The sequence below is a fragment of the Grammomys surdaster genome, unplaced genomic scaffold, assembly GCF_004785775.1.
Source record: "Grammomys surdaster isolate TR1022 unplaced genomic scaffold, NIH_TR_1.0 63, whole genome shotgun sequence".
NCBI classification, from domain to species: domain Eukaryota; kingdom Metazoa; phylum Chordata; class Mammalia; order Rodentia; family Muridae; genus Grammomys; species Grammomys surdaster.
Genome location: NW_021604565.1, coordinates 9,855,051 through 9,880,728, shown reverse-complemented (window position 1 = coordinate 9,880,728; position 25,678 = coordinate 9,855,051). Strand labels below are relative to the sequence as shown.

The 25,678-nt window shown below is 42.2% G+C and overlaps 1 protein-coding gene across 2 annotated transcripts in view; it reads right to left on the bottom strand.

Moving 5' to 3' along the window:
* The window catches only part of Ptdss1 (phosphatidylserine synthase 1), a 61,755-nt gene that overhangs the window by 24,327 nt on the left and 11,750 nt on the right, over nucleotides 1–25,678 (bottom strand). For both annotated transcript variants that reach the window (XM_028767602.1, XM_028767608.1), the window contains 7 exons: nucleotides 24,201–24,292; nucleotides 19,011–19,055; nucleotides 15,273–15,397; nucleotides 10,133–10,291; nucleotides 7,477–7,628; nucleotides 3,250–3,391; nucleotides 1,104–1,216 (listed from right to left, as the gene is read on the bottom strand). In XM_028767602.1, coding sequence (XP_028623435.1) covers nucleotides 1,104–1,216; nucleotides 3,250–3,391; nucleotides 7,477–7,628; nucleotides 10,133–10,291; nucleotides 15,273–15,397; nucleotides 19,011–19,055; nucleotides 24,201–24,292 — 828 coding nt within the window. The remainder of the gene's footprint in view (nucleotides 1–1,103; nucleotides 1,217–3,249; nucleotides 3,392–7,476; nucleotides 7,629–10,132; nucleotides 10,292–15,272; nucleotides 15,398–19,010; nucleotides 19,056–24,200; nucleotides 24,293–25,678) is intronic.

The window sequence follows — 25,678 nt, the reverse complement described above, 5'->3', positions numbered from 1 at the left end:
CCCACATTTTTATTACCTTATTTGCATTTACTAGATGAACATGTTGTCTTCTAGAGAACAGTTTTTCTAATTTTGTTTGTTAGTGTTGGGTTATTGTAATAATGAACGATGATTAGAAGCAACGGCTGACACAGTCTCTTTGAGCAAAGTAGTCCCTCCACTTGTGTGGTTCAAATGGATATTTAAAATGATGATGTGGCTACCAAGATGGCTCAGCAGGTAAAGACACTTTCTGCCAAGGCTAACAATCTAGAGTTCGATTCCTGAGATCTATGTGGTGAAAGGAAAGAACAGACTCCTGAAACTTGTCCTCTGACTTCCACAAGGGTACTGTGGCACACTTGTGCATGAGTGCAACAAAAATGCATTTAAAATGAAAAAAGGTGGGGGTGGCAAGCTAAACAATTCTGTCTTTTTGTAAAAGGTAGCATAGGTTCTACCTGTTTCTTCAGCAAATCTCTGATGTGGCTACTGTACTCTTTATGAGCTATACAGTGTAAATACCACTTTAAAACAGGAAACTAACACAAGAGAAAAAGTTCCGCTTTAAGCTGCCCTTCATGAGTTTTCCTGAAGGGCAGTGGATAATGCCCTTCCTCTGGCTCTACGTGAATGCAGAAAAGTATTCGCAAGTACAGCTAAGCTCGTCAAGGCTGTCCTAGAGGACTACAGGGTACTTTAAAGGGAATCAGCTTAAATGAATCTCAACAAAGTTCCATTCTAAAATTAACATCTGTCGCTCATGACTTCAACTCTATACAAACTTTTCTACTTACTAATAATCTCATTTTAGGAAACCTCAGTGTCACCTTTACTGCTTTTTAACAGGATCTGTGAACACAGCAAGGACAGAGTACATAGGGGTTGAAAACAAGGGCATTTGTATGGGCGTGCCACTAAAGAGTCTCTTTCTTTTAAAAACTCTCACTGTTGAACTGAGGTCTCAGATAAAAACATTTTCTTCATATTCTGGATGAACACTTATTTGGAATGGCATTTTCACAGAAAATCTTCCAGTTGATGTGACAGACTTTATGCTAAGAAAGAAAACATACAGCAAGTATATGTCCTCAACAAATGGCAGAGGGACTGGGCAGAATTACCTCACTGTGGGAGCCGTAATGCAGCCAATGAAGAGAATTCTACACCAGCTTAAGGGATGGCTGGCTTGGAACACAAAGATGTGCTTCAAGAAGAAGGTATTCAACTCAGTCAGCTGAAGAGAAGAGAGATCAGTCATCCTGGTGTGCAAGACTACATCATGAGCATACCAGTCCTCAAACAGGCACTCTGGAGCTAAATAACCAGTGTATCTGAAGCATTTTCAGAAAATAGAGGAGCTTTCCCAAAAACTGATACTTAAAGTAGTAACTAACAGCCAGTACTAACCACTGACCAACTGGGAAGTAGCAAGTATGTGTGCATGTGCATGGACATGTATGCCTGCAGTGGAAGGAAGGGGGGTGTGACCTCTAGTCATCGAGTAACTGAAATGTTTTCTATTTTGCATCTCTGTCACTTAGCTCCTCTGTGTGATCTGCTGGGACAGACTCTGACCCCAGGGAAAATCATGCAAGTCAGAGGCTCATGTAATTCAGAGGCTCATATTTTAAAATTTTTCCACACTGAAGGAACTCCTTGGGCAGAATAAGCTAGCCTTGGAAATCAGGCCAGTTCTAAAGAAAAGTCCAACTCTAAATAAATCAGCACTGACCTATGACACCTGAAGTCCATCTGAGAGGTGACTACAGAGGCGTATTGTGTGTGTGTGTTCAGGGCAGACGCAATTTGTGTTGGTAGTGTTCCAGGATAGGATCTTACTATGCAGTGCTGGTTGACCTGGTACCATTTAGCCAAGGTTAGTATTGAACTTGCATTAATCATCTTGTCCCATTCTCCCAAGGGTTGGGATGATAAGTGTGCAGCACCACTCCCAGTTTGCAAGGATTTTTGGGAACTATTTTTATTTACTGTTGGCTGAATTTTCATATCAATCTTATAGATATAGAGGCATAGTGACATCACTAAACCAAAGTAATGATTTATTTATTTACACCTCTCCATCTATCAAGAAAGGAATTGCTTCCATGTGTGAACAAGATTTTTTTCTTCTTAAAAGTGATATGTTCTGATCTTTTCCACTGTATTTTAATTTTCGGTTTTGTTTTGTTTTTTGGTTTTTCGAGACAGCGTTTCTCTGTGCAGCCCTGGCTGTCCTGGAACTCACTCTGTAGACCAGGCTGGCCTCGAACTCAGAAATCCGCCTGCCTCTGCCTCCCAAGTGCTGGGATTAAAGGCGTGCGCCACCACAGCCCGGCTCTGTATTTTAATTTTCAAAATTCCCATTTATTTATATATTTATTATGTGTGGTGTATATATGCAACCCAGTGCATGTGTGAAGGTCCAAAAATTTTGTTTGATGATTCTTACAGAGCCTTTAGGCAAAATCTAGCTTCCCATGGTGAGTCACCAGAAGCTGTACAAACCCCTGAAGACAAGAACAGGGGGAAAAAAAGTCTGAGGCATGAGCGTTCTTCTCTTGTGACTATTGAGATTTCTTCTATCTGGAATTTCTGCTTGTTTCCTCCAGTTTTCCCCAAAATCCACACTAACCAATGTTTCCATTTCCACAGCACAGCTGTGGACATTATACAAATAAGAAAAAGCTAAGATACAATTTTGTACACAAAAGAGTTAGGAATACAAAATTCAGTTAGAAGGTGTTTATATTACAGGCACAAGGACCTAGAAAAACCAGCTGTGCTTCTTTCTAATAAGGAAAAGACAGAGCTCAACAACCCATTTAAGAGTCTCGTTTTTTGAAACTGCCCTTCAGTATCTGTTGAAGATGGGTTACATGACATTCCTTGGACACCATGGGTGCTATACCCAGCAACACAAAAACTAAAATTAAAAATTAAATTAAAAAATAAGGAAAAGTCATCCCACAGTTTCTTTGGTTTTTAAAATTATTCTTCAGAATGTTAATACCTAAGTTATTGGGTGCTAAATATGACCATTTCTAGGAAATGAGTTTCTAATTTATAACTCAGAGGCTCATATTTTAAAATTTTTCCACACTGAAGCAATTCCTTGGACAGAGGAAGCTAGCTTTTAATTGCCTTATATGTCAGCTACAAAAAATCTCTTCCAAAGTATCCAACTGAAATGCAATCTACCAATAATTCTAGACTTTAAGAAGATTTATGTTTTTTTTTCCCACTTAGAATGGGTATTTATAAGATTACCTGCCAGATGATCATGAAAAGGTATATACCAGCCACTCTCTGAAAGGAAGACTTGGGGTCAAACCACCTGACATAAGTCCAGCTAGCAGGAGTGAACTGTAGCACAGCACGCTTGATCTTCCCTGTGGTGGTGTGGATATCCCTAGGAGAAGAGAATGAAAACCATGAAAATCGAGGGGTAAGAAAGAGGGAAAAAGTAAAACCTGAACTGATGATACTCCAGCAAGTGCTCAGAACAGAGAAAGTCATTTCTATTGAAAGAGTTTCAAACAAAGGTCCAAGAGGCACACTGGATTGGGGGCTGGGAGTTTCAGGGATGGGCAGGGCACAGTGATGTCAACAAGATCAGGAATCTTGGTGCAGCTGAGCTAAGATAAGGCTCAGTTTGTAAAGTAGTGTCAAATGGAAGTTAAATAGGCACTGACGACATAACCTAGAAGCACCCAGAACGAATGTAGGTGGAGCAAGGATTCTATTCCAGTCCAGTGTGTCTCATAAGGGGGTGTTGTAGGCTTCATGAGCTCACCAATACCATTTATTCACCCCTGTACTTCCCTAGAGTTTGGGGTAAGAACAACATCACTTTTCATGAGTTTAATCCTGGGAATCACTCATTCAAATGCCTCATGACAGGAAAAAATGTATCTTACATGTGAGAATACTTAGGCTCAAAAATTGGGTGGTGTAGACCAGCTTTGTCAACATAGGAACTGGGTATAATCCCAGCATTTCAACTAAGGCAGTTAAGCTGAAATCCAGGCCATTTAAATACCCAGTGGGGAATCTCATTCAGCAGAGGTTTATAATGAGGACTCTTGTGTTTAGACTGTGTGCTCAGTGTCAATGACATAAATAACATTTCAAACCTTTATTTCCAGAGGGAGAGAAGGCGGAGAAGAGCAGGTTAAGTCTCTTATCCAGCAGCCTTGTATGTCTTCTCAGCATAAAAATGTGCTGGGAAGACATCCTAACAAGGTTGGAGTCACAGTAGCAGTGAGAACAGAGACTGCCCAATTAACAAGTATGGCAAAGGACCTTATTTTCAAAATGCCAAACTTAACAAAACAGAAATAGAAAAACATCACAATTCATATACATAATATTTAATGTAGCAAAGAGGCTAGCTTAGCTTAAAATAGTCTATATTCATTTACATATTGAGCTTATGACCTGGCAAAATGGTTCTATTGAACTTGAGAGGGTAAATGAAGTATTGTGGCTGTTTTTGAGTCAGCCTGGTATCAGTTCACACTCCACTGTTTAGTGACTGTGTGTCCTCAGGCAAGTTACTGAGCCTTGGCCTTACTATTGTCATCCCCAAGAGAAGAGCAGTTGTCTACCCTCAGAACTGATGCACGGCTCCAAAGTAGCACTTTCCTCCACTTCTTGGAGCAGTGTTGAGCCCAGACGGTAGTTAAACAGTAAATTGTCTTTAAGTAATTATAAAGGCCTCACATCAATAGGCAAATACAGGATTATTAGTAAACCAAAGAGGGTAAGGTAGTAATTACTGGCCAAAGGTATAAAATCTCTCCTCTGTAACACATACCAGTATAAACCTGCCCTAGGCTGAACATGGTCATGTAGGCTTACAATCATTCAAGAGGCTAAACTGGGAAGATAAAGTTCTAGGTTAGCCTAAGCTATATTAGTAGATTTCATCTAAAAAACAAAAATCAAAAAAAAAACTCAGACAAACAAATAATAAACAATAAATCAAACATATTATTCTAGAGAAAAAACACACAATTGAAGAATTGAAAGAAGAGGGCAGGCCTGCAATCCCAGCCACTAGAAGCTTGATTCAAAGCGTGTATGGGATACAGAGCGAGTTGAAGGCTGTCACTGTAGCTTAATGTGATTGGAGGAAAAAAAGGACTCGGAGAGACGTGGTGGTTCGAAACTTGCACAGCATACGCAGGCACTGGGCTCAGTCCAACTACTGTGGGGGCAGGGTATGCCAAAATGGAAAACTAAAGTTCTATTTATGGCAACATCCAAGTATTCTTGAACTATAAAAGGCAGTGAAAAGAGAAACTCCAGAAGAATTAGGCAGAAATCCTTTCAATTTAATGTGGGATAAATCTGAAAGGTTTAAAATTAGATTCAAGGAAACAGTGAATAAATACATCTACACGTTGAATATAGGTGAGACTGAAATCAGTACTCTTAATTACAAGAAGCTTGCCAATTAAAAAGGGAGAAAGGACTAGAGATGGACATATAGATACACATATATGTCATAATTTCACTGTAGCCTTTGTTAACAGTAAAACTCTGGGAACACCTGAATGATCATGAACCAGTCACTGTGGAGCCGTAGTGGCCCAGAGACATGGAGGAAGGGTTGAGACAGTTTCAATCCTGGAAACCTCAAAGACAGGAAGGCAGGAGTTGGCTATCTTCCCTGTTCCCAACCTAGCACCAGAAATCTGCCTCTCACCATCAACTCTAGGAAGAATTTATTACCTTGACAGTTATCAGAAGTCACTCTCTTTGATCTTATAAGGTCACCCCTCAACCCCAGCCCCCAGCCCAAACCCTCAGCTTTGAATATGCAGATGGCTTCATCTTCCAACATCCCTGTCCTGGCCAATTGTATACAACCACATGTTGCCCCAGAGACCCTGGCCACCTCCCCAGGAGCATAAATACCCACTCCCACCCTCATTAAACTGAACAAGTTCTCTGAAGCTATTCCTGTACGTGTATTTATTGCTCGAAAACCTGACCAAGACCTTGCATGGTATTCACATGCCTGGGCTAAGCTTCCCTCACTCTAGCCCAGCACTGTGGAGAAATAGACAGGGAGCACATTCCTATTTCATGGTTTGTCTGTAAGCTGAGATATATATGGAAACCCCTTTAAAATCATCTCTTGGAAGAACAGCAGCTGATTTAGGGAGATGCTCATATTCCACGATATAAATTTCCTAATGCAATGGAAGCATCTACTGCCATTGCCACACCTTGGCTCTTGTCCTCACCCATGGCACGGCTCCTGCCACAAGCTGAACAGCAAGTTGAACTAAGCACAACACAGCAATGGTGATAACACAAACTGCCCTCCTACAAGCACAGAGAGATGTGACACTCAAGCTAGAGTCAGGATAAACTTCCTGATATTGACAAGTAATCACAGTCAGTAAAGGAATGCAGAACAGCCTAGCTTTCAGAATGCAGACCAAGTCTCTGGTACAAAAGAAGCTTGTGGATAGCCATGGGACTTTGGGTGCCTGGCATGACATAGCAAAGGGTCTTCTCTCCTAGGCCATGAACAGACACTTCATACTTAAGACTGAAGAAGCCAAAACAGGTGTGTGGTGGTTGGAATAGAAAGGGCCTCGCAGGCTCATAGGGAGTAGCACACTTAGGAGCCTTGTTGCAATAGGTGGGGCATTTGTGGAGGAAGTATGTAACTGGGGGTGGGCTTTAGGGTCTTAGACGCTCAAGGCAAGCCCACTATCACTGTCTTCCTGCCACCTGCAGAACCAGATGTACAATTCTCTATCAGCTTCTTCCCCAACACCATGCATCCCTGTGTGCTGCCATGCTGATAATGGACTGTACCTCTGAACCTGTGAAGCAGCCTCAATTAAATGTTTTGCCTTATAAGAGTTACAGGGGTCATAGTGCTTCTTCGCAGCAACAGATCTCTCACTTACACAGAATGTGACATGATAAACCTAACGCTTTCAAGAGCTCATTCAAACAATGGTCTGATCAAAGCTGGGAGACGCTATCCCCAGGGGCAGACCACTTAACCTGGAGACGATCAGGCTCAGGAAGTGAATGAACTAAAAGGAATGGCTGTGAGAATTACTTTGAACTAAGAGCATGCTTAGAGCCTTTAAATAAACAGGGTGAAAAAGACAGAAGGTTGTATGATTTAGCACTTTCTACACCTTTTTGGTGTGTGTATGTGTGTGTTTTAAGACAGAGTCTCACTATGTAATGCCAAGCTGCCATGAATAGCACTTCATATAGCCTTGAACTTGCACAATCCTCCTGCCTCAGCCTCCCAAGTGCTGACATGATGCGTTAATAACTATCTCAGCAGCATTTTCTAGATGGATGCTTGAAATCAGATTCATAATTGCTTCAATTATAAGTGTTTCACTTGCCAAAGTGTATGCATCGGTTACTATGAGACCGTACTAACCCACTGACAGTAAAGCACAAACGGGACAGACACACACCGTGACCAAGGTTCCAAAGAAGACTCACTTGAAGCTTGCCCAGTGGTAAGTCCTCATCTCCAAAAACCGGCAGACGACCATGCCCAGCCAGATTCCACCACCATTGCACAATAGGATGTCCAGAATGACCTGGTCCCACCAGCACTCAGCAAAGTTGGGCAGAAGATGCATGAAGAAAAGCTGAGGAACACAAGAGATGACAGTTGGGCAACCAATGGGGCACATCATGCATATACATTTCTTTTTTAATATGTTTAATATGTTTTAGAAGATGAGTTTCCTTTTTCCCCCAACGTATACAAAACAACCGTAACAAAATCTGAACAAGGCTCTTGCTTTCTATATTGAAGAGTGCTTTTTTTTCCAAACAACATTTGCCAAAATAGTTCTCTTTTAAAAACAGAGCAGAATAAAAATGGATTTTTAAGGAACAGTGGAAGTTGAATTGAGTCACACTGGCTAAGGGCACACAGAAGTTTTATCTTCAAGGAGAATAAAAAGAAAGTTTCGAAGCTGACAACAAAGTGTAGCAAAATCCTCAAAAGAAGAAAGCAAGCTGAGTGTTTGGGAACAATCCAGTATGGTGCCCAAACATGAGTAACTGTAAAAGAACCAGAAAGGTTGGTTGTTGATGGCAGTGAAGGAAACTGGAGGCTCAAAAGAATATCTCTGACTACTGGTGGCCAGTGGTGCCATCTTTCAATAGGCACCATGATATGCGTGGTGGCCAGTCAACAGGAAGACTAGGCTAAGTATCTGAAGGTTGAACCTCAAAATACACCAGCAAGGGGGTTGGGGGGTCAAGTGCTGCAGTGGTGACATCTGAGACTTGTTTCTGGAAGGAAACCATGGTGGAGTGGAAATGTGAACAGAAATTACAGAGTACTTGGATCTGAGGCATGCAGACATGGGTCACGTGCTCTTTAGGCAGACAGGAGGTGCTCTTTCTGAGTCTGAACATGGAACATGGGTAGTAAAAAGGTGGAAAAAGATTATAGCCAGGGAATGAATAGTTTAAAAGGTGAGGAACAGGAAAGAGGAAAGGGCTGGCCTAGGCTCTGATGGAGAAGGTGTTCAAAAACACAAAAAAATGTAGACAAATGGCCCATGAGCTTGAGATGGGCTCAGCGAGGTCAGACTTGGCTACAGTAGTCAGTTCCTCTTGGGATTCATAAGCTGACTTTAAAGACCAATGAACCACTAAAGAGTGTGTGGGAAGAGGAGGCCTTGATATGATGGGGTACTGGAAAGGATCGTTTTCACAACAGTGTGAAGAAAACACTTCAGACAAAACAAAGATTAGACATGAATGGGAACAGAGGAATGAAAGACTTCAGTGGCTGTACTCCAGGACTTAGGGGCCAGAGAATCCTGGGGAGTAGCAAAAAGGGACAGAGGATAACCCTGCCAGGTAAGGGAAGGCAATGGAGTCTGAGAAAGGCCTGTGCTTTACACAGTCACAGAACACCTGGGCAAGGGAGCTGCTTACCCAGGTAGGATGTGATGTAATGGCAGGAAGGTGGGGTTTACACCTGGGATGGAGTGTGACTCTTCTACAGTGTCAGCCTGAACTCAGTGTCCTTCCTCTGCACAATCCTCAGCTGATTGGGAGAATTCTTACTGGGAGATAAGGGACTAAGCAGTGCTATGTGTGAGCTGAACTTCATCCTCTAAGAATTCTCTTGCCTTGGCCTCCAGTTCCTTAGAGGGCAAACTCACTTGGAACTTTAGTCACTGCACAAGTAGCAACTTAAGCAGAGTTCTTACTGAAACCAACCGAGTAAGGCCTGACCTACTTATGGTTCATGTCCTTATAAAAAGAAGTCCACGGAAACTCGTACACACAGGGAGAAGGCCACCTGATGATAAAGTTAGAAACCAGGCTCATGCATCTTTAAGTCAAGGAATGCTAAAGACTGTCCCAAGTGGGCAAAGGCTCTTAAGAGGGAGACTTGGGTTGGGTGTCCACAGCACTGTCAGAAGGAAGCAATCCTGCCCATAGCTTGATTGCAGACTCTAACCTCCCAAACTAGGAACACAGTGACAGAAGCTTACCTAATTGGAATGCTTTTGTATATTCAGGTCAGCAATAGCTGGCATTGAGAAATACATTGTACACATAGTCAAATTCTGTGTCTTGGGAATGATTAGTAAATATTGAACTAATTGGAAGTAGTTCTCCAACTTTCAGTTTGTTGATAGCTTCCCTGGGGGTGTACTTCTCATTAATTAATGGGTACTACCTCTTGATAACAGGTCATAGGGCTCTACTGGGAAGTCCCTGAGAGAGAAAACACCTGTGGATCCTCTTATGATCCAGAACACCCAGTCCCACAGATCTAATAAGAAAACTAGTGCATGGGTAAGTCCATCACTTACTTCTACACAGATTTCCTCTTTACACGGATTTGTCTTACTTTGGACTCCAACTTCATTCGTTTACTTGGTTTCATTTGTTTTACTTTAAGACTTACCATAAAGGAGCACAAGTTCTTAAGGACACAAAAAATTTGTTTTGGTTTTGCTTTTTACATAAAAGTACACAGTATTGTCATGGGGTGTATAAGTTCAATATTGTTCCCCAGGGGCTAGAGGATGAGCTACCATCTAAGAAGTCACAGCCTCCTCTACACACACTGTCACCGTGACTCCACAGCCTGGTGAGACTTTTGTCCATGTCGTACCTCTGTCAGCTCCCAGGTGATACTGATGGTCCAGCAGAGCCCATAACTACGGATCAACAAGGCCTTCATGGCCCAGCCCCAGAAATGCCCAAATGCAAATATATCAAAGTGACTAACGATTCTTTCCCAGGTGATCACGTGACAGTTCACAGCATACTCCTGGTTAACATAAAGAAGTTCAAACATGTTAACTGGTTGCATAACAAACACGATTTAAAATTACTTACAAATATATAATGTATTCAAAGCTGAAATTAGAATTAGCCTACCGTCTAAGAAATCGTAGCTTCCGTTATACACACTGTCACCGTGACTACATAGCCTGGTGAGACTTTTGTCCATGTCGTACCTCTGTCAGCTCCCATGTGATACTGATTTTCCAGCAGAGCCCATAACTACGGATCAACAAGGCCTTCATGGCCCAGCCCCAGAACCAACATTCTTAAATGCCTGGGAACTTTCAGCTTTGAGTTTATATAATAATTAATGCAGTTTTAGGTGGGGACTCTTCTGTTTAAAGTAATTCAGGCTTTTCATCTTCCTCAGAGGTCACTTGCCTGGATCTTCTCAGCATTTTCACTGTCATTGGGAATTTACAAATATTCCACAAGGAGTTCCTCTTCAACCCATGATTTCTTCTTCAACTCAAGATTTTTAGAAAGTGTTTTTACATTTCCAGGTCTACTGGATTCTTTATGTTTCTACTGCTAGCTTCTATTCAGCTTCTCTGTGGCTAGGTACATGTAATGTCACTTTTTAAAGATATGTTGAACCTTTGTCTAATTACTTTCTTAACCATTTTGTCCCAGTGTTGCACCTGTCATTTAGAAACTGCCAATTACAAACTCTCCTTAAGCTAACTCACTCGGAAACTAACAAGTTGCTCTAAGACTCCTGCTGTTAAAGCTTTTGCTACAGAATGTGCATGAGTGTGGAGTCCTAGTGATCTCTTTATTCACCACAGGAATCCTACAGGCAAGGTCCCAGATTCTGCAACAGTATACTTTTCCTGGCTGGCAGAGACACTCTGGGACTGAAACCATTTGCCAATTAATTTACGGAGAGTGACAAGGTACCAGCAGCCCATAATTCTTCAACCTTTCACCCTATGATTACTCTGGAATAGATTGCTTAGGGCTAGCTAAAGACCTAAGTCGGGAGTTTCTGTTTTAGCGGCCCACTCAGCGTAATCACAAGCTGGAAGTGGTTCTGGGGGATTTGTAAATGTATGCTTTCATTGAACAAAGATACTTTAAAAACTATAAAGAGCCAATCTGAATACCCCAGCATTAGAATTTTAAAGAGTAGATTCACCAATTAATCCCTAGAAAGCCCCAATTAACCACCACCTCTGAGGTCCTTGCTGCAGGGCAGGCAGTTTGGCTGCTTCCTCCCTCTTCCCATGAGATAGATCCCAAGATACCTGGAGGATACCAAAATCCAGATCCTCATGTCCCAGATATCAAACAGCAGTTTTGTATACAACCTACACACACCCTCCTACATACTGTAAGTCATTCCTAGGTTACTTGTCCTACCTAACACAGTACAAATTCTCTGTGTGGTTTGAGGAAAATGACAAGAAGTCTGTCCATGTTTGGTAAAGTGGCAACTGTCTCTCCCTAATATTTTTGATCTGAAGTTAGTTGATACAAAGGATGGTATATGGCACCAACTGTGATGAAGCCACAGTAAGAATGGAACAGGAGGTGGAATCCCAACCTAGCCTGGGGTCGGTTAGTTTTTCTGCCAGCTTGACACAAACTAGAGTCACCTTCGGGGAGACTTCAACTAACAAATATGTTTCGCAGATTGGTCTGTGGGATACTCTCTTGACTAGGAGGCCTAGTCCACTGAGAGCAATGCTCCTACTGGGCAGATCCCGGGCTATTTAAGAAGCAAGCTGAACAAGGCAAGAGAGCAAGTAAGCAACATCTGCTGCTGCATGAGTTCCTGCCCTAACTTCCTTCAGTGGTCACCTGGAACTGGGACACGGAAGCCAAATAAACTGTGTCCTTCCCAGGCTACTTTTGGTCATGGTATTTATCACAGAATAAAAAGCAAACTAAAACAAGCCTTTATTCCTGTTTCTAGTGTGCAGGAAATCTGGGTGTGGGAGTGGTACAGAAAGACAAATGGCCATGTCCTGAAGGCAAGCCACAAAAATCCAGGCACAAGAAACTCCAAGAGATAAATAAACTATAAGGAAAAAGAAAGCATGCATGGGGAAACCATTGATGAAAAGAGTCTTAGATTACATCAAACAACAACATGATGACCTCGTTGGCGCCATGTTGTGAATAAGTGAGATAGAAAACATCTATTATGTGAGCACCAACTCCACAGAGCTGTGAGGTGTTTGTTGGGAAAACAAAAGGAGTTTATACACCTTAGATTACTATTGGATAGCAGAGTTAAAATGGAATGAGGGTGGACAATGGTAACACCAACCACAAATCAACACTTGTTGAATGTGGGCAATGACTATAAGAGGACCTGAGTCTTTGTACTCCTATACGTGCTTAAAATTTATAAAAATATGTTGACATTTCTTGAAACTTTGCTGAAATTGTTTTATGGAACAATTGCCAACAAATTTTTCTTCAGCTTTAGCTATCTGTAACTCTAGCCTCCAAACAATGGGGAGGCTACTCTCCTGTTTCCACCTATCACTAGCACGGCGCCAGCACACAGGGACTGCTCAGTCATACCAAGACAGCTATACTTCAGACAGACTAACTTTAAAATGATTGCAAAATAATTCTCAAAATAGCTGGGCTGTCCAAACTTGTCTAACACTTAGGGCACATGTTTTAATATATATTTTTTTAAATCTTATTTTGGTTTTAGGGATTGATCTCACGGCCTCATGTAATATTATCACCACTGAGCTCCACCTCCAGCCCAGAGTTAGTCACATTAGAACGAAGGAAACTATCCACTATTAGATAAGAAGCTGACTCAAGGTACAGACTAGTGGTACAAGCCTATGGTATGTCATGGCACTTAGGAGGTAGAAGCAAGATGACCACTTCAGGGCCATCCTTAGCTACACAGTGAGTTGGAAGCCAGCACGGGCTATTTAAGAACCTGTCTTAAAAGAAGAAAACATGAATAAATACACAAATGAAAAATAAATTGCCTCTATTAATATTCATAACTCCACCCCTGACACCAATTTATAGAAGAAATTCTAAATAAAAATGTAAACCCGAATTCCAACACATAGAGTATATCAAAATCAGGAGCTGTAAGATAAAGGAACGGCATGAACAGTATAGCCCCAGGTCCAGTATGACGCACAGACTATATTTACTCAAAGAGACCTGCCTGCCTCTGCATCCTGAGTGATTAAATGTGTGCACAAACCCACCTGGCTCTCCTAGATGTTTTGTTACCTTAGTGGAAACCTAATATAAGCATCAGCAGCACCACAAACAACTAAGTTACCCTCTGTCATTCTTTTCCTTGAGAGTGAGAAATCCTAATTAGGTTTCTACATAATTCCAAGCTCTTGGTTTTGCTTTTATCGTGTACCCCAGGACAGTTAAGATAAACACTTATCAGAGATAGCCATTCTCCGATGATTACTTCTTCATCTTTTAGTCCTTCTCTTATTTCTTAATTGCCAGAGCAAATGTCTGTGCTCCAAATGCTTATTCTTTCTCCAGAACACCACCAGCTTTTTCTTTAACCTTCACTGGATAGTAGGCCTTCAAAACTCTAGACAAGAATGTCACAGTATGAAACAACTGCTACTGACTTTGGTTTTAGTCCCTAGCTCCCTTGCAGTTCTGAGGAGAAAGGGTATTGAGTACATCTTTTGTTCTAATGCTCTTTGACCTGTTTCAGGAGAGTTCCTAATGCCCTGGAAATCACAGTGGTTGTAGTGTCTCTGACTTTAAAGAGCCAGTAAGTGGTGCCTCCTGGGTTGGAAGCTGAGCACCAAAAGACAAAGGTGTATTGGAAGTGGGAAGTTTCCAGTCCCACCCTATATTCTGTGACAAAACCTCCATGGAAGCTCCTTCATTAAAAGGCTTGGAGAGCTTTTCGGAGAGCTGCATGTTGGGACTGTGGTATACCTTACCACTAAAGGAACCTCTGCCTCATACCTCTAAAGAAGCTGCTGCACCTGGAACCCTGCCGGCCCTCCAGCTAAGTACTTATTTTCTGGGTATTCATCTGCATCCCATGTCACATCCTTTAAAATAAATGGTGTAAAAGGCATCCCTGAGTTCTATAGGCTGAACTCATGAAGACAGTGGAATGCTCCTTCGTGAGGATGGCCATTCAGAAACATGGGAAACTCACATGTGAAATACAGACAGTTCTGAGGAATGACTTCTTAGTTTTGGGGTCTAACAGTAGATGCAGGCAGTGCTGCTCATGTCAGGAGAGCTGGAAGACTGATTCGTATGGGCAAAACCCAAGATAACCTCATCACAGAGATGATCATTGTGAATGTAAAGAAAACAATGTTGTTTCTTCCCCAAATAGTCTTATCAATAAAAGAAAGTGAAAATAAACGTTTTAGGTAAAACTAAAAAGGGTTTGTGTGTGGGTATGTGAGTGTGTATGTGTGTGTGTATGTGTGTGCATGTGTGTATTCTAAACATGTAGTAATAAAACAGCTTAAGTCATCATAGTTAGCCCCTCTGTAACATGTGGGTAAAATCTGGCTACAGGCACATCTAGCAGAGGTGCTGAACATGACTAATTAACAGCAGTAGCTGAAGAGTGTGTGGCAGGCACTGTGCAGGCCTTGTGGGATGCACAGACTACATTACTCTGTTCAGTTCACACCATGCCCTTCCTACCCACCATATGCATTACCATTTTCACCAAAAAGGGAGCAGGCTATTAAGTACTTTGCCCAAAGTCCTACGACAGATAAGTGGTATGAGCAGAGTTCAGGCCAAAGGCCATGTGATGGCAGTGTGTGCATTCTTCTCAGCATGCACTCTCGTTTCATGAGAGTGTTTCATTTCCTGAATGGCATCATTTTGGAAAATCCATACAATGGTGCACCCTGAGATCCAGTTTTAGCTATACTACCATGAAATAAGAAGATCGATCAACTTAAAATGTAGACCCATATGGCCAGGACCATATCAAGTTAAGAACATTAACAAGAACATACCATGATGTCTGCTTCTCTTGTGGCATATCGAAGATTGGGATCCAGCCAATACATCAGGGATTTAACCTGCTCGAAGTTCAGGAAAAGGAGGAATACCAAGAAGAGGAAGTACAGCACACTGAGGCCTGACAAAAACAAAACAAGGTCAAGGTTAGGAGAGACACACATCAGACTCAATGGCTTGGAGTTACAGTATATATGAATCTCACAATGTAGCCTTTTGAGAATCTATCATAGCCAGGTGCTTTTTTGTTGAGAGGATCGGATACACAGTCCTAATTCAGGTGGAAAAGAATCTCCCTCTTTGAGGAAATGATACATAAGTTAAGCTGTGAAGGACCAGCAGCCAGAGAATATGTAGGCTAGGCTTGACAGAACATTAAGTAGAGAAAGGCCATGTAAATATGTCCCTGAAGAAAGAGTTAACTCATCATGAGGCTGGGGTACTGGTAGAGAGGGGGAATGGACTAAGGGGTGCTGAAGTGACAGGATTAGGGGGCAAGGCAAGGCTTTCTGATTTTATCCCAAGGTCAATGGGGAAATCAGATGAGTGAATCAATGTTTTATGAAGCTGAATGAGCAGATGACGGTGACAGGTGGGGCATCTGAGACTCATCCTTCAAATTAGCCCTGGCAGGTATGATTTTCTTGTCATAGCGACCATAACTGCTATCCTAACTCTCCATGCCATTTAAAACAGTAAAGGCACTAATACACTCCAAGGCAAAATCAAGATCAAAAGACTCAATTCCCCATCCCAACCCCAAAGTGGGCCTGTGATGTATTTTGTTAAGCTGGAATTAGATCAGAGATGCAGGGCATCCTGGAACTGTCATGCTGATTGCCTTGAATCACAAATGTGGCTTAGTTCTGACCACCAGCTTCCCTAGAGAAGAGAATGTGCATGGCTGGTATGAATCCATAGCCAGGGGTTTAGCCTCAGGCCTTCTAGCCAGGCCCCTCTCCACTCACTCACCAAGGAGAGTATTGCATTGAGGCCCCCTGTACAGTTGGGTCAACACAGCCACACATCCCAGAGGCAAGGAACATAAATTTTCTGACATATAAGAACTACCTTGGTTTTGAATTTATGCACCAGTTTTTCAAATTTTCATCTTTAATGATTGTAATTTAAAATTACAATCTTTGTGAGATAATTCTTTTACCATAGAAATGATCTATGCCATAGGAATATTTAGGCTAGAGTTCTAGGCTGAGCTTCAAGCACTGTGAAACCTTCAATACCACAGCAAAAGTGGTGTACGTGTGTGTTTGAGTGCTCAGAGTGCTGGGGACTGAACTCAGTTCCCTGAGCTTGTAAAACAAGCTCTGTAACAACTGAGCTACCTCTGTAGCACCAGGGAGATCGATTTCAAACAGTAAATACAATCATTCTATCCTTCTAGGAAAGCTCTCCGATGTCCTTTGCACCCACACTCCTTACCCTGCCCACGAATCTGAATAATTTTGTACATGCTGGCTCTATGCTCTTTTGTTCACTGCTCTTCCCCCACCCAACAGGACAGCCCTGGCATGGTATTTTGATGCTAATTCCCCTTTCCTGTGAAGGGTCTCGGAGGAGGATCCAATCAGTACGCCGGTGACTTCTATTGAACTTCTGCCCACCTTAATTTGTAAAATAAAGGCTAGAGCCAGTGATTGGGCAGAGAAGGGGAGATAAAAGTTGGTGGAAAAGGGAGAGAGAGGAGGAAGACAATGGAGGAGGAAGATGACTGAGGAGAAGATGACAGAGGAGCAGGAGGTGGAAGGACAAATGCATGACTTGGAAAACCCACAAGTTATAAGAGTCTCATAGCTGGGGAATAGAGTAGTGAAGTGGTGAATCGGCCCAATCTAGGCATGCAGCTTATATTCATAATTATTGAGTTGTGTTTTCCTTGACCGGTCATATTTGGGTTAGAGATTTACCGCAACACTATAACATGCCAGGTACTTTCCAGCCATGAGACTGGCCACTTAGCAGCCGTTCTCTCTTAGCTGAAGGTCCTGCTCCCTGACTGCTACGTGCACAGACACTTAGTTGCATCTAAACTTTACACTGAGTGTCACTCCCTCAGGCCTCTCCTCACTACTTCAGTGGAAGCAGCCAAGTGGCTATCAACTCACACAGTTATAAGTAGCTAATGCTTAGTAATTTTTTACTATTAAATTTTTAGTAGTTTGCTTATTATGGCTGGCCTCTGGTCCTTGGGTGGAGGAGGGAGTAGAGGAGCAGAGTCTTATTTGTTGCAGACCCCCATTTACCTGGTCTTCAAACTATACTAGTCATATACTAGTGAAGAACTGCTGATGAAGACTTCTGAGTAAACTGAAAAAGAAGAACAGTTGCTGGGTGTGGTGGCACACAACTTTAATCCCAGAACTCAGGGAGATCTCTACAGGGTTAAAGTCAGCTTGATCTACACAGTGAGGTCCAGGACAGCCAGGGATACACGAATCTGTCTCAAAGACAACCAACCAACGAAACAAACAAAAATGAAGAGTTACCTTAAAAAATGAAGGAGGCAACTTAAAACCAAAATATTCTCGTAAAATTTCAAGTATAGTTATACTGTTCTAACCTACAATAATTTATTTTATGTGTTACTTAGGCAAGACAAAGTAAAAAATCTAAGTATTAAAAATTGTATTTTACAGCCGGGCGGTGGTGGTGCATGCCTTTAATCCCAGCACTTGGGACGCAGAGGCAGGCGGATTTCTGAGTTCGAAGCCAGCCTGGTCTACAGAGTGAGTTCAGGACAGCCAGGACAATACAGAGAAACCCTGTCTTGAAAAACAAACAAACAAAAAAAAAAAAACCCCCAAAAAAATGTATTTTACACTCATTCAGGCAATTTGACTTTCTGAATGACAGAATCAAAAAAATAAGACTCAATATTTATATGCTCAATGATAAACTTCAGACTAAATGAGGCTCTGTCTGTCAGAAGAGATCTCTCATTTCTGAGTTCCTAGAAATGGCACTGCTGGGCTTCCACAGATGCTAACAAGACAAATGTGCTGTTATCTGCACTTGAGGACCAGCTCTAGGAAAGGGAAACAAGACAGAAACTAAGAGGTGTTTGCTGAAGCTAAGCTCTGTGTATAATAAGAAACAAAGCATCAGAAGCAGGCGTGTGCAACAGGAAAGGGTCAGTAGGCGTGTGCAGCAGGAAAGGGTCAGCAGGCGTGTGCAGCAGGAAAGGATCCTATGTATGAGAGCTGATGCCATCACCAACCACTTATTTTTTGATCAAAGAATCTAACATTTTTGTATTAGGTACATAAAGATTGTTTGTGTTAGTAATCTGTTAAACTCCACCTCCAGTCACCTGGCAACAGCCAGGTACGCTCCTCCCCACAGTTACCTGGCAACAGGCAGGTAACCCTGCCCACTATAAAAGGGGCTGCTTGGCCCCTCCTCTCTCTCTTGCCCTCTCGACCCAGCGCCTGCAGGTTGTTGTCTCCTCTCCCTCCTTCCCTTCCCCCTCTCTCCATGTGGTCATGGTCGGCCTCTACCCTTTCTACTCTTCTCTCTCTCCTCCCGCTCTCCCACTCTCCTAATATTCCTCCCCTCATGGAACCGTCTAGTCTGCTGTGATCTGTACAAGCTGCGCGTGGAAATCCTTTTAGTTTGTTTGTTTGTTTTTAAGGTATGGTATAAAACTACTAGTGTAACGCACAGAGAAGAGATTTTTTTTCTAAGTAGAAATAATTTTATCTACTAATGGGACTCACCAAAAACCATTCGCCATAAGGCCGGATGAGGCCGAGTAAATGGACCTGCAAAGAGATGAGACGAAGTTAGAATAAACTGGATTGGTTTTGTTTCCTCTTTTCTTTCCCCATAACTTTTGAAACATCCTTCTTAACCTTGGAGAACTGAAGAAGTATGAACCCTGCATGCTACGAGGGAAATACCAGCCAGGGCTTTCTTGCTGCCTGTGACAGCCTGGACTTGAACTTGACCTCAGGAGCTAGTCACTAAACAGGGAAGGATGCAGAGCTATCATCTCTGCTTCTCCCACTCCAGTCAGTAGGGGCAGCAGTGCCCAGAGCCTCTCACTTGGGAACTGAGGGTCAGGGCACAATGGCTCCAGTAGGGTGCAGCCTAGAACCTGTTTTGTTTGGTCTTATTTACAATGTTCAAAACAGTCATGTCAGGAGAGTTCTAGGAGCATGTTTGGAGAGCACAGATGAAGAAATTGGCCCAGAATGGAGAAATAATTTGCCTACAGTCAGCTAATAGTGTAGTTCAATGAAGCTTCTCAGACAGGTCTATAATCACTGAGATGCAGTCATGAGAAGTATCAGAGTCTGAGGAAAGGTCTTTATTACAGAATATACCCAGGGCCCACAGACGCTAGAAGAGCCTACTGGAAGGTCCTCTTCTTGTTTAAAGAACCAAAGAATAGGGAATAGAAAGGAGGAAATGGAAAGCACTGTGAAGTAGACATCACACCCTTTCCTTCCCTAGTCTTCCAAGGGCTCTTCTATTACCCGTCTTTATAAAATGATGTTTCGCTACAGAACTAGGAAGAAGTCTAGAAACCCTGTTGGGATAATGTTATTGTCAACTGTGTGAAGATTATTCAAATGCTGATTTCTGTGCCAGCAGAAAGCTGAGTGCAGACCAGACTTTGGCGTTGTTATTTATTTATATGGCTACATCATATTTTGCAAACATTCCTTCTAAAAAGATGATGGCCTATACCAAAGGCAAAAAAGGAAGGTGGGGCTTCCGGGCGGAAAGAGGAGCTCTGGGAGAGAGAGAGAGAGGTGTGGGAGATTCATCACCCAGACAAGGAAATATGAAACTGAGGTGGGGGTAACAACCCATGTGGCAGAACCTAGTTTAGTATAAATGGGTTAAATAAATTATGAGGTAGTGTAAGGACCCAGGAAGAGGACCCCATCTCAAGTCCCAATTAGCGCGCACCCAAGGAGACACAAGAGACTGACTTGATGCAATGGCAAAAGGCAGTTAACTAACAAGGGCCCTTGGATCGAAACTCATCCCACGCAGGGGAGAGAATTTCGATGAAGATCCCAGGAAGTTTAGAACTTTTATAGGGGGAGGCACAAGGGGGAAGGGAAAAGCGGGAAATTCTGGCGCGGTTACATATGATTGGATATTTCAAACATCAGCACTTTGCGTAAGCAATCATTTTGACAGGCTGGATGGCCCACTATTTTTGACCATGAAGCCTCAGACCTTCTAGGATAAACACCAGGTGGCCCATTACTCACTTGGGCATGTTTAGACTGGTCAAGATATGTCTTTGGTTGTTTCTACATTTCTGGTCACCTCGTCCCTAGAGGGGCTTGATATTTTTATTATGGCTACTCTCAGAAAGCTCAGCAAGCTGTCCTGTGGTCTTTGCCAAGTTGTTTGTGGTCTCTGCTGAGCTCTTTAATTTTTACCCTTACAGTAGTTGGTAACAAGCTTACCTATAATGCCTAATCATTCATAAATAAAATCAAGTTTCCATGTCATTATTTAGGAGCTGGTGGTCCGAAGAAAGCCCCATTGTAGAACCTAATCCTGTCCACTGACAGGCAAAGGGAGTCAGCTGAGTGTCCACTTCTCTCTTGTTCAAGTCGGGTACACTCTAAACCACCAGAGGTAACCCAAGTTCCTCTGCAACTTTCTAATCACTACATACCTCCTAGACATCTATATGCCCACTTGACTCTGGGAATTATAAATTCCTATACTCAGGACTGTGCAGAAGTAATATATGTCCCAATTCTAGACAAAGAGACTTGAGAACAAGTACACTAAACGGCTTCTAGAAAAAGAATTCTTCAAGCTCTGTGTCACAGCACAAGGCATCTTATAGACTATCTGTAGTCGAGGAGCCCAAGAGGCTGTAGGGTGAGGGTTAGGAATTCAAGGCCAGCCCACGCTATAAAACTAGACCCCGTGTAGTGGTTTGAATAGGAATGGCCCCATAGAGTCATGTGTTTGAATGCTTGGCCCATAGGGAGTGGCACTGTTAGGAGGTGTGGCCTTGTTGGAAGAAGTGTATGGCTGTGAGGGTGGGCTCTGAGGCCTCATATGCTCAAGTTAGGCCTAGTGGGGCAGTCTCCTTCTGCTACCTTCACATCAAGATATAGAACTCTCACTTCCTTCCCCAGCACCATGTTGTCCTTTTTAAGAGTTGCCTTGGTCATGGTGTCTCTTCACAGCAAGAGAAACCCAAACTAAGACACCAAGTCTCAAAACTCAAAAGCAGGAGGCTTAGTCAGTAGCCATTTGTTGTACAAGTAATGAGAACCTGAGTTCAAATCCCAGAAGCCCGACTCCAACAGCTCACATTTATAATCCCAGGTCTGCAAAGGTGAGATGGGAGGAAGAGACAGAAGAATCCCCGGAAGCTCACAATCCACACACCCTGGCATATGTAGTGGCAAACAACAGAGACCAACACCCAAGGTTATCACTGACCTCCATCTGTATGCTATGGCACACATGTGCCTATACGTAGCCATAGCAACACGGGCACATACTTATCACACAAACAGACACATACACACACAAATTTTTAAAAATCAGAAAGTGTTTTACTGCTAATAACACAGAATATCACCTAAGCTCATCTGCTGATGGACGATGCTGGGCCTGGGTGCCAGCTTAGAACCATCTGGGTGGAGCTATCCAGGGCTAATTTGAAGGAAAACATGAGTTTGGAACTTCCATTCTCACATTCATTTCCATATTTTGTTTGAAAGTATGTGTCAAGGGTGGGGAGAACAGAGAATAAGATGACAACACCAGAGCAAGAGTAAGTCATATAATGTATACTGTACTCAGGAATGTATCCTCGTACAGTGCCTTCAGCAAGGCTAGCAGCCTGAAAGCTGCAGTTGAAGGAAAAGCTGCAAAGCCCTCCACAACGTCCACTGGGACCCCTGAACCTACTTCTAAAGCATTCTCCCCCAGGGAAAAATGAGTTTTATGGCCTATGGAAAGTGTGAGCAAGTGGCCTTTGGAAAGTGAACTATGTAAACACTTATGCTGGGCAAACATGGTTGCAAGAAGAGGCTGGCTGCCTGCTTTCCTTACATGTTTTGAAGCTCTGGAAATGCCTGTTGAAATCTGACTGCTTCCTTAGCTGCCTGCTGCTATGCTGGTGTGAGAAGAGGGCCTTTTCAGAGGTGTTTGGATGACTCATGGAGCTCTGCAGATAATTAGGTCAATGTTAACTCTCATGGGTTTAATGAAGCCCTGGCTCTCATGGGGTTGGGTTACTTATCTGGAGCTTGAGTTACTATAAAGATGTCTGAAGCTCCTGTATTTATATCTTCAGGGAACTTAGAATTCATTGTTGAAGAAACTCAAAGAGTTGTGAGTCTACTGTCTTGAGTTCTAGGCTACCAGTAAAAAGACATCATAATTTTATAAACACAGTGCTTCACAGAAGAAGCAAAATAATAAAACAAAATTCCAGTGCCACCAGCTTGGGAAACCTGGAGGCCTTTGCCATGGACCATACCCAGCAGCATTCAGTAACATTCAGAAGGAGCTTTCTAAGCCATACATAGCAGTCTACTTACTGAAGCATGGGAGCCTACATGCTGAATACATCTTGAAGAATGCTATTTAAAATATGAGTAGATCCATAGAGCATAACCCATAAGGCAGACTGCAAAAAATCTCAGAGGTGTGAGAAAAATACAAGGCAACAGTAAGCATTTAGAAATGGGTAGAGAGAACAAGCACAGAACATTCTAGAAAGGAGATATGGAAAGGGATTAATTACAAAATAGAACAACTTCTAAGGAAAATTTCAGAGGAAAGGTATGAATCAATTAGAAGCATGCACAAAAAGTTTTGTTTCTTTCTTTATCTAATCCTGACAGAAGAGGTTTATAGGAATCATCAGATTCCTACTTGATCCAAATCCTCAATCAGCAAAAGTAACTGTGATAACAGACAGCAAATTGTGTAAGTAATAAATACTCATTACTCATTGGAGCTAGTTCTGTCTTTGGCAAAACAAAACAAAACTGAGTACTGTACACCTCAGCTAGTAATAATAAGAACATTTCAGAAAAGAAGAGCTGAGCTGGGCATGGCAGTGGATGCCTGTAATTCTTGTGATCCCAGCACTCAGAGGCCCAGGAAGGAGAGTCAAGCAGTCAAGGCCTTTCTGTGTTTTAAAGTAACCTCGAGATAGCCTTGGAATACATAGAGATCTTGTCCCCACAAAACAGCTTAACAAACAAATAAAAAGAACAGTTATCAAGAGTTTAGCATTCATCTTGGTTTGCATGTGCTTCAGCTTCAAAGGGCTCAGGTGTCAGGAGCTTGGTCCCACAACAGAAATGTTAAAAGGCAGTGGGAGCTGTAGGAGGCAGGACCTAGTAGTGGGTAGTCATTGAGTGTTGCCCTTAAAACAAATAATTCAGTTCTCTTGGGACCCTGGTTAGTTCTCCTCAAAGGGTCATTATAAAATATTAAACCTAGTCTTACCATGTAAGCTCCCTCTCTCGTACATAATTCTATCATGAGACCATGTACCACGATGCAAAGGCAAGGAGCCTCACCAGGGCCAGTAACATGCAGAATGGAATTTCAGCTTGAAAACGGTGGGCTTCAAAACTTCCGTGCTTTATAAGGTATGTAGTCCCAGGCATTTTGTTATCACAATTAAAAAAACAAGACAACACATGGCTTTAACATTATTAATTTAGTTAGCTCTCAGAATACCTTCCTGTTATCCTCATCAAACAGGAGAAAAACTGAAACACATTTAAGGACATGGAGGCCACACAGCTGGGAAGTGGCAGAACAGGCAGTCTAGCTACTGAGTCTGTATTCATGATAGTTATGCAAAACTCATCTTCTAGATGATTTGCATCTCAAAAACTCACAAGGGCATGAGGCACAGGAGAACCTCTTTAACTTAAGACATGACTCACCATTGGGGAATGCTAACACGCTGATGATGAGAAAGAAGAAAATAACAGAAAGGATGCCTCTCCAGATGTTGTCTTCAGGAACAGAGTCATCCCTGAAAATGGAAAACGACATTGAGAATCCACCTTCAGATTTAAACAGGAAACCAAAGCCCAGAATGCTTCCCACAGTCAAATGACTGCAGGCTTTCTTTTGCCGAGCAAAGTCAGTACACACAGTTCACTGTTCAGTGTCACATCTTAAAACCAACACTCCCTAAATAAAGCCCAGGTCTTACATAAAAGGAAATGGCGGCTGAAGGTTCAGCTCAGTGGTGAATTCACAAAGCCTATCTCTGCCACCAAAATTTCTGTGAAATAATATATTTAAAAAAAAACTGATCATCTTAAACACCAACATATATTCTACTCAAACATTCAGTTGAGACCCACTGTCCTTCAAATACAATACCCCAAGATGTTAAAAACACAAGGTTTTATTTTGGAGAAATGTCTTGATCTTAAAAAATACAAATGATATCCTTCCTTGATATGGTGGCAAGGGAAATTTTCACAAAGTCAGAATAGAACAAGAAATCACCAGGAAAGCAGTAATGTGACAAGATTATATCAGCTATTCTTGGAAATGGACCTACAGGATATAGGAGGAGGGATGAAACAATGGTAAACAAGAAAGCAGCAGTAAGCAAAGAAAATCAAGAGAAGAAAAAAAAACAATAAGATTTAAAATCAGAGCAGAAGCAGAATGATTAAAAAAAAAAAAAAAAAAGAAAGAAAGAAAAAAGAAAATGGCCACCATTCCTTTCATGTCTGGCTTTCTAACATCACCCCAGTGATTGGAGTGGTCCCATTTGTTGGTTGATAAGTGTTCCCTGTCTACCTTGCCAGAATCACACCTCTGAAATAGGGACTTCTTCCCTTCTTTCTTGGAACCTGACACATGCTACACATTTAACAGACTTTGGACTAACTGTTGATGACAATGAGCTACTGTGGAAACACTATGGTAGACCCTTTATGTCGAAGGAGTGACACAGACAAACTGATAGACTAATAAACACTAACTGGTAATGTATGGTTAACTCACAAAAAGCAAACACAACGTGGGAAATAGCAATGTAAAACAAGAAGAGGATTTCCTGATCTATTGATAATTTCTGAGAAGCTTGAAAGAAGAAAACTCCAGCACTGCAGTTTTTAAAATACAAAATAAGTAGGCAGAAAGTATGACATGAAACAATGGAAGGAGATATTTCAAAGACAAGGAGACAACAAGAAGCAAGCAAAAAGAAGCTGAATTTATGACAGGCAGTGGCAGCTAGTCCCAGCACTTGGGAGGCAGAGGCAGGTGGGTCTCTTGAGGTTGAGGCCAGCCTAGTCTATAGAGCAAGTTCTAAGACAGCCGGGGCTATGCAGAGAAACTTTGTTTTGAAAAACCCAACCCAACCCAACCCAACCCAACCCAACCCAACCCAACCCAA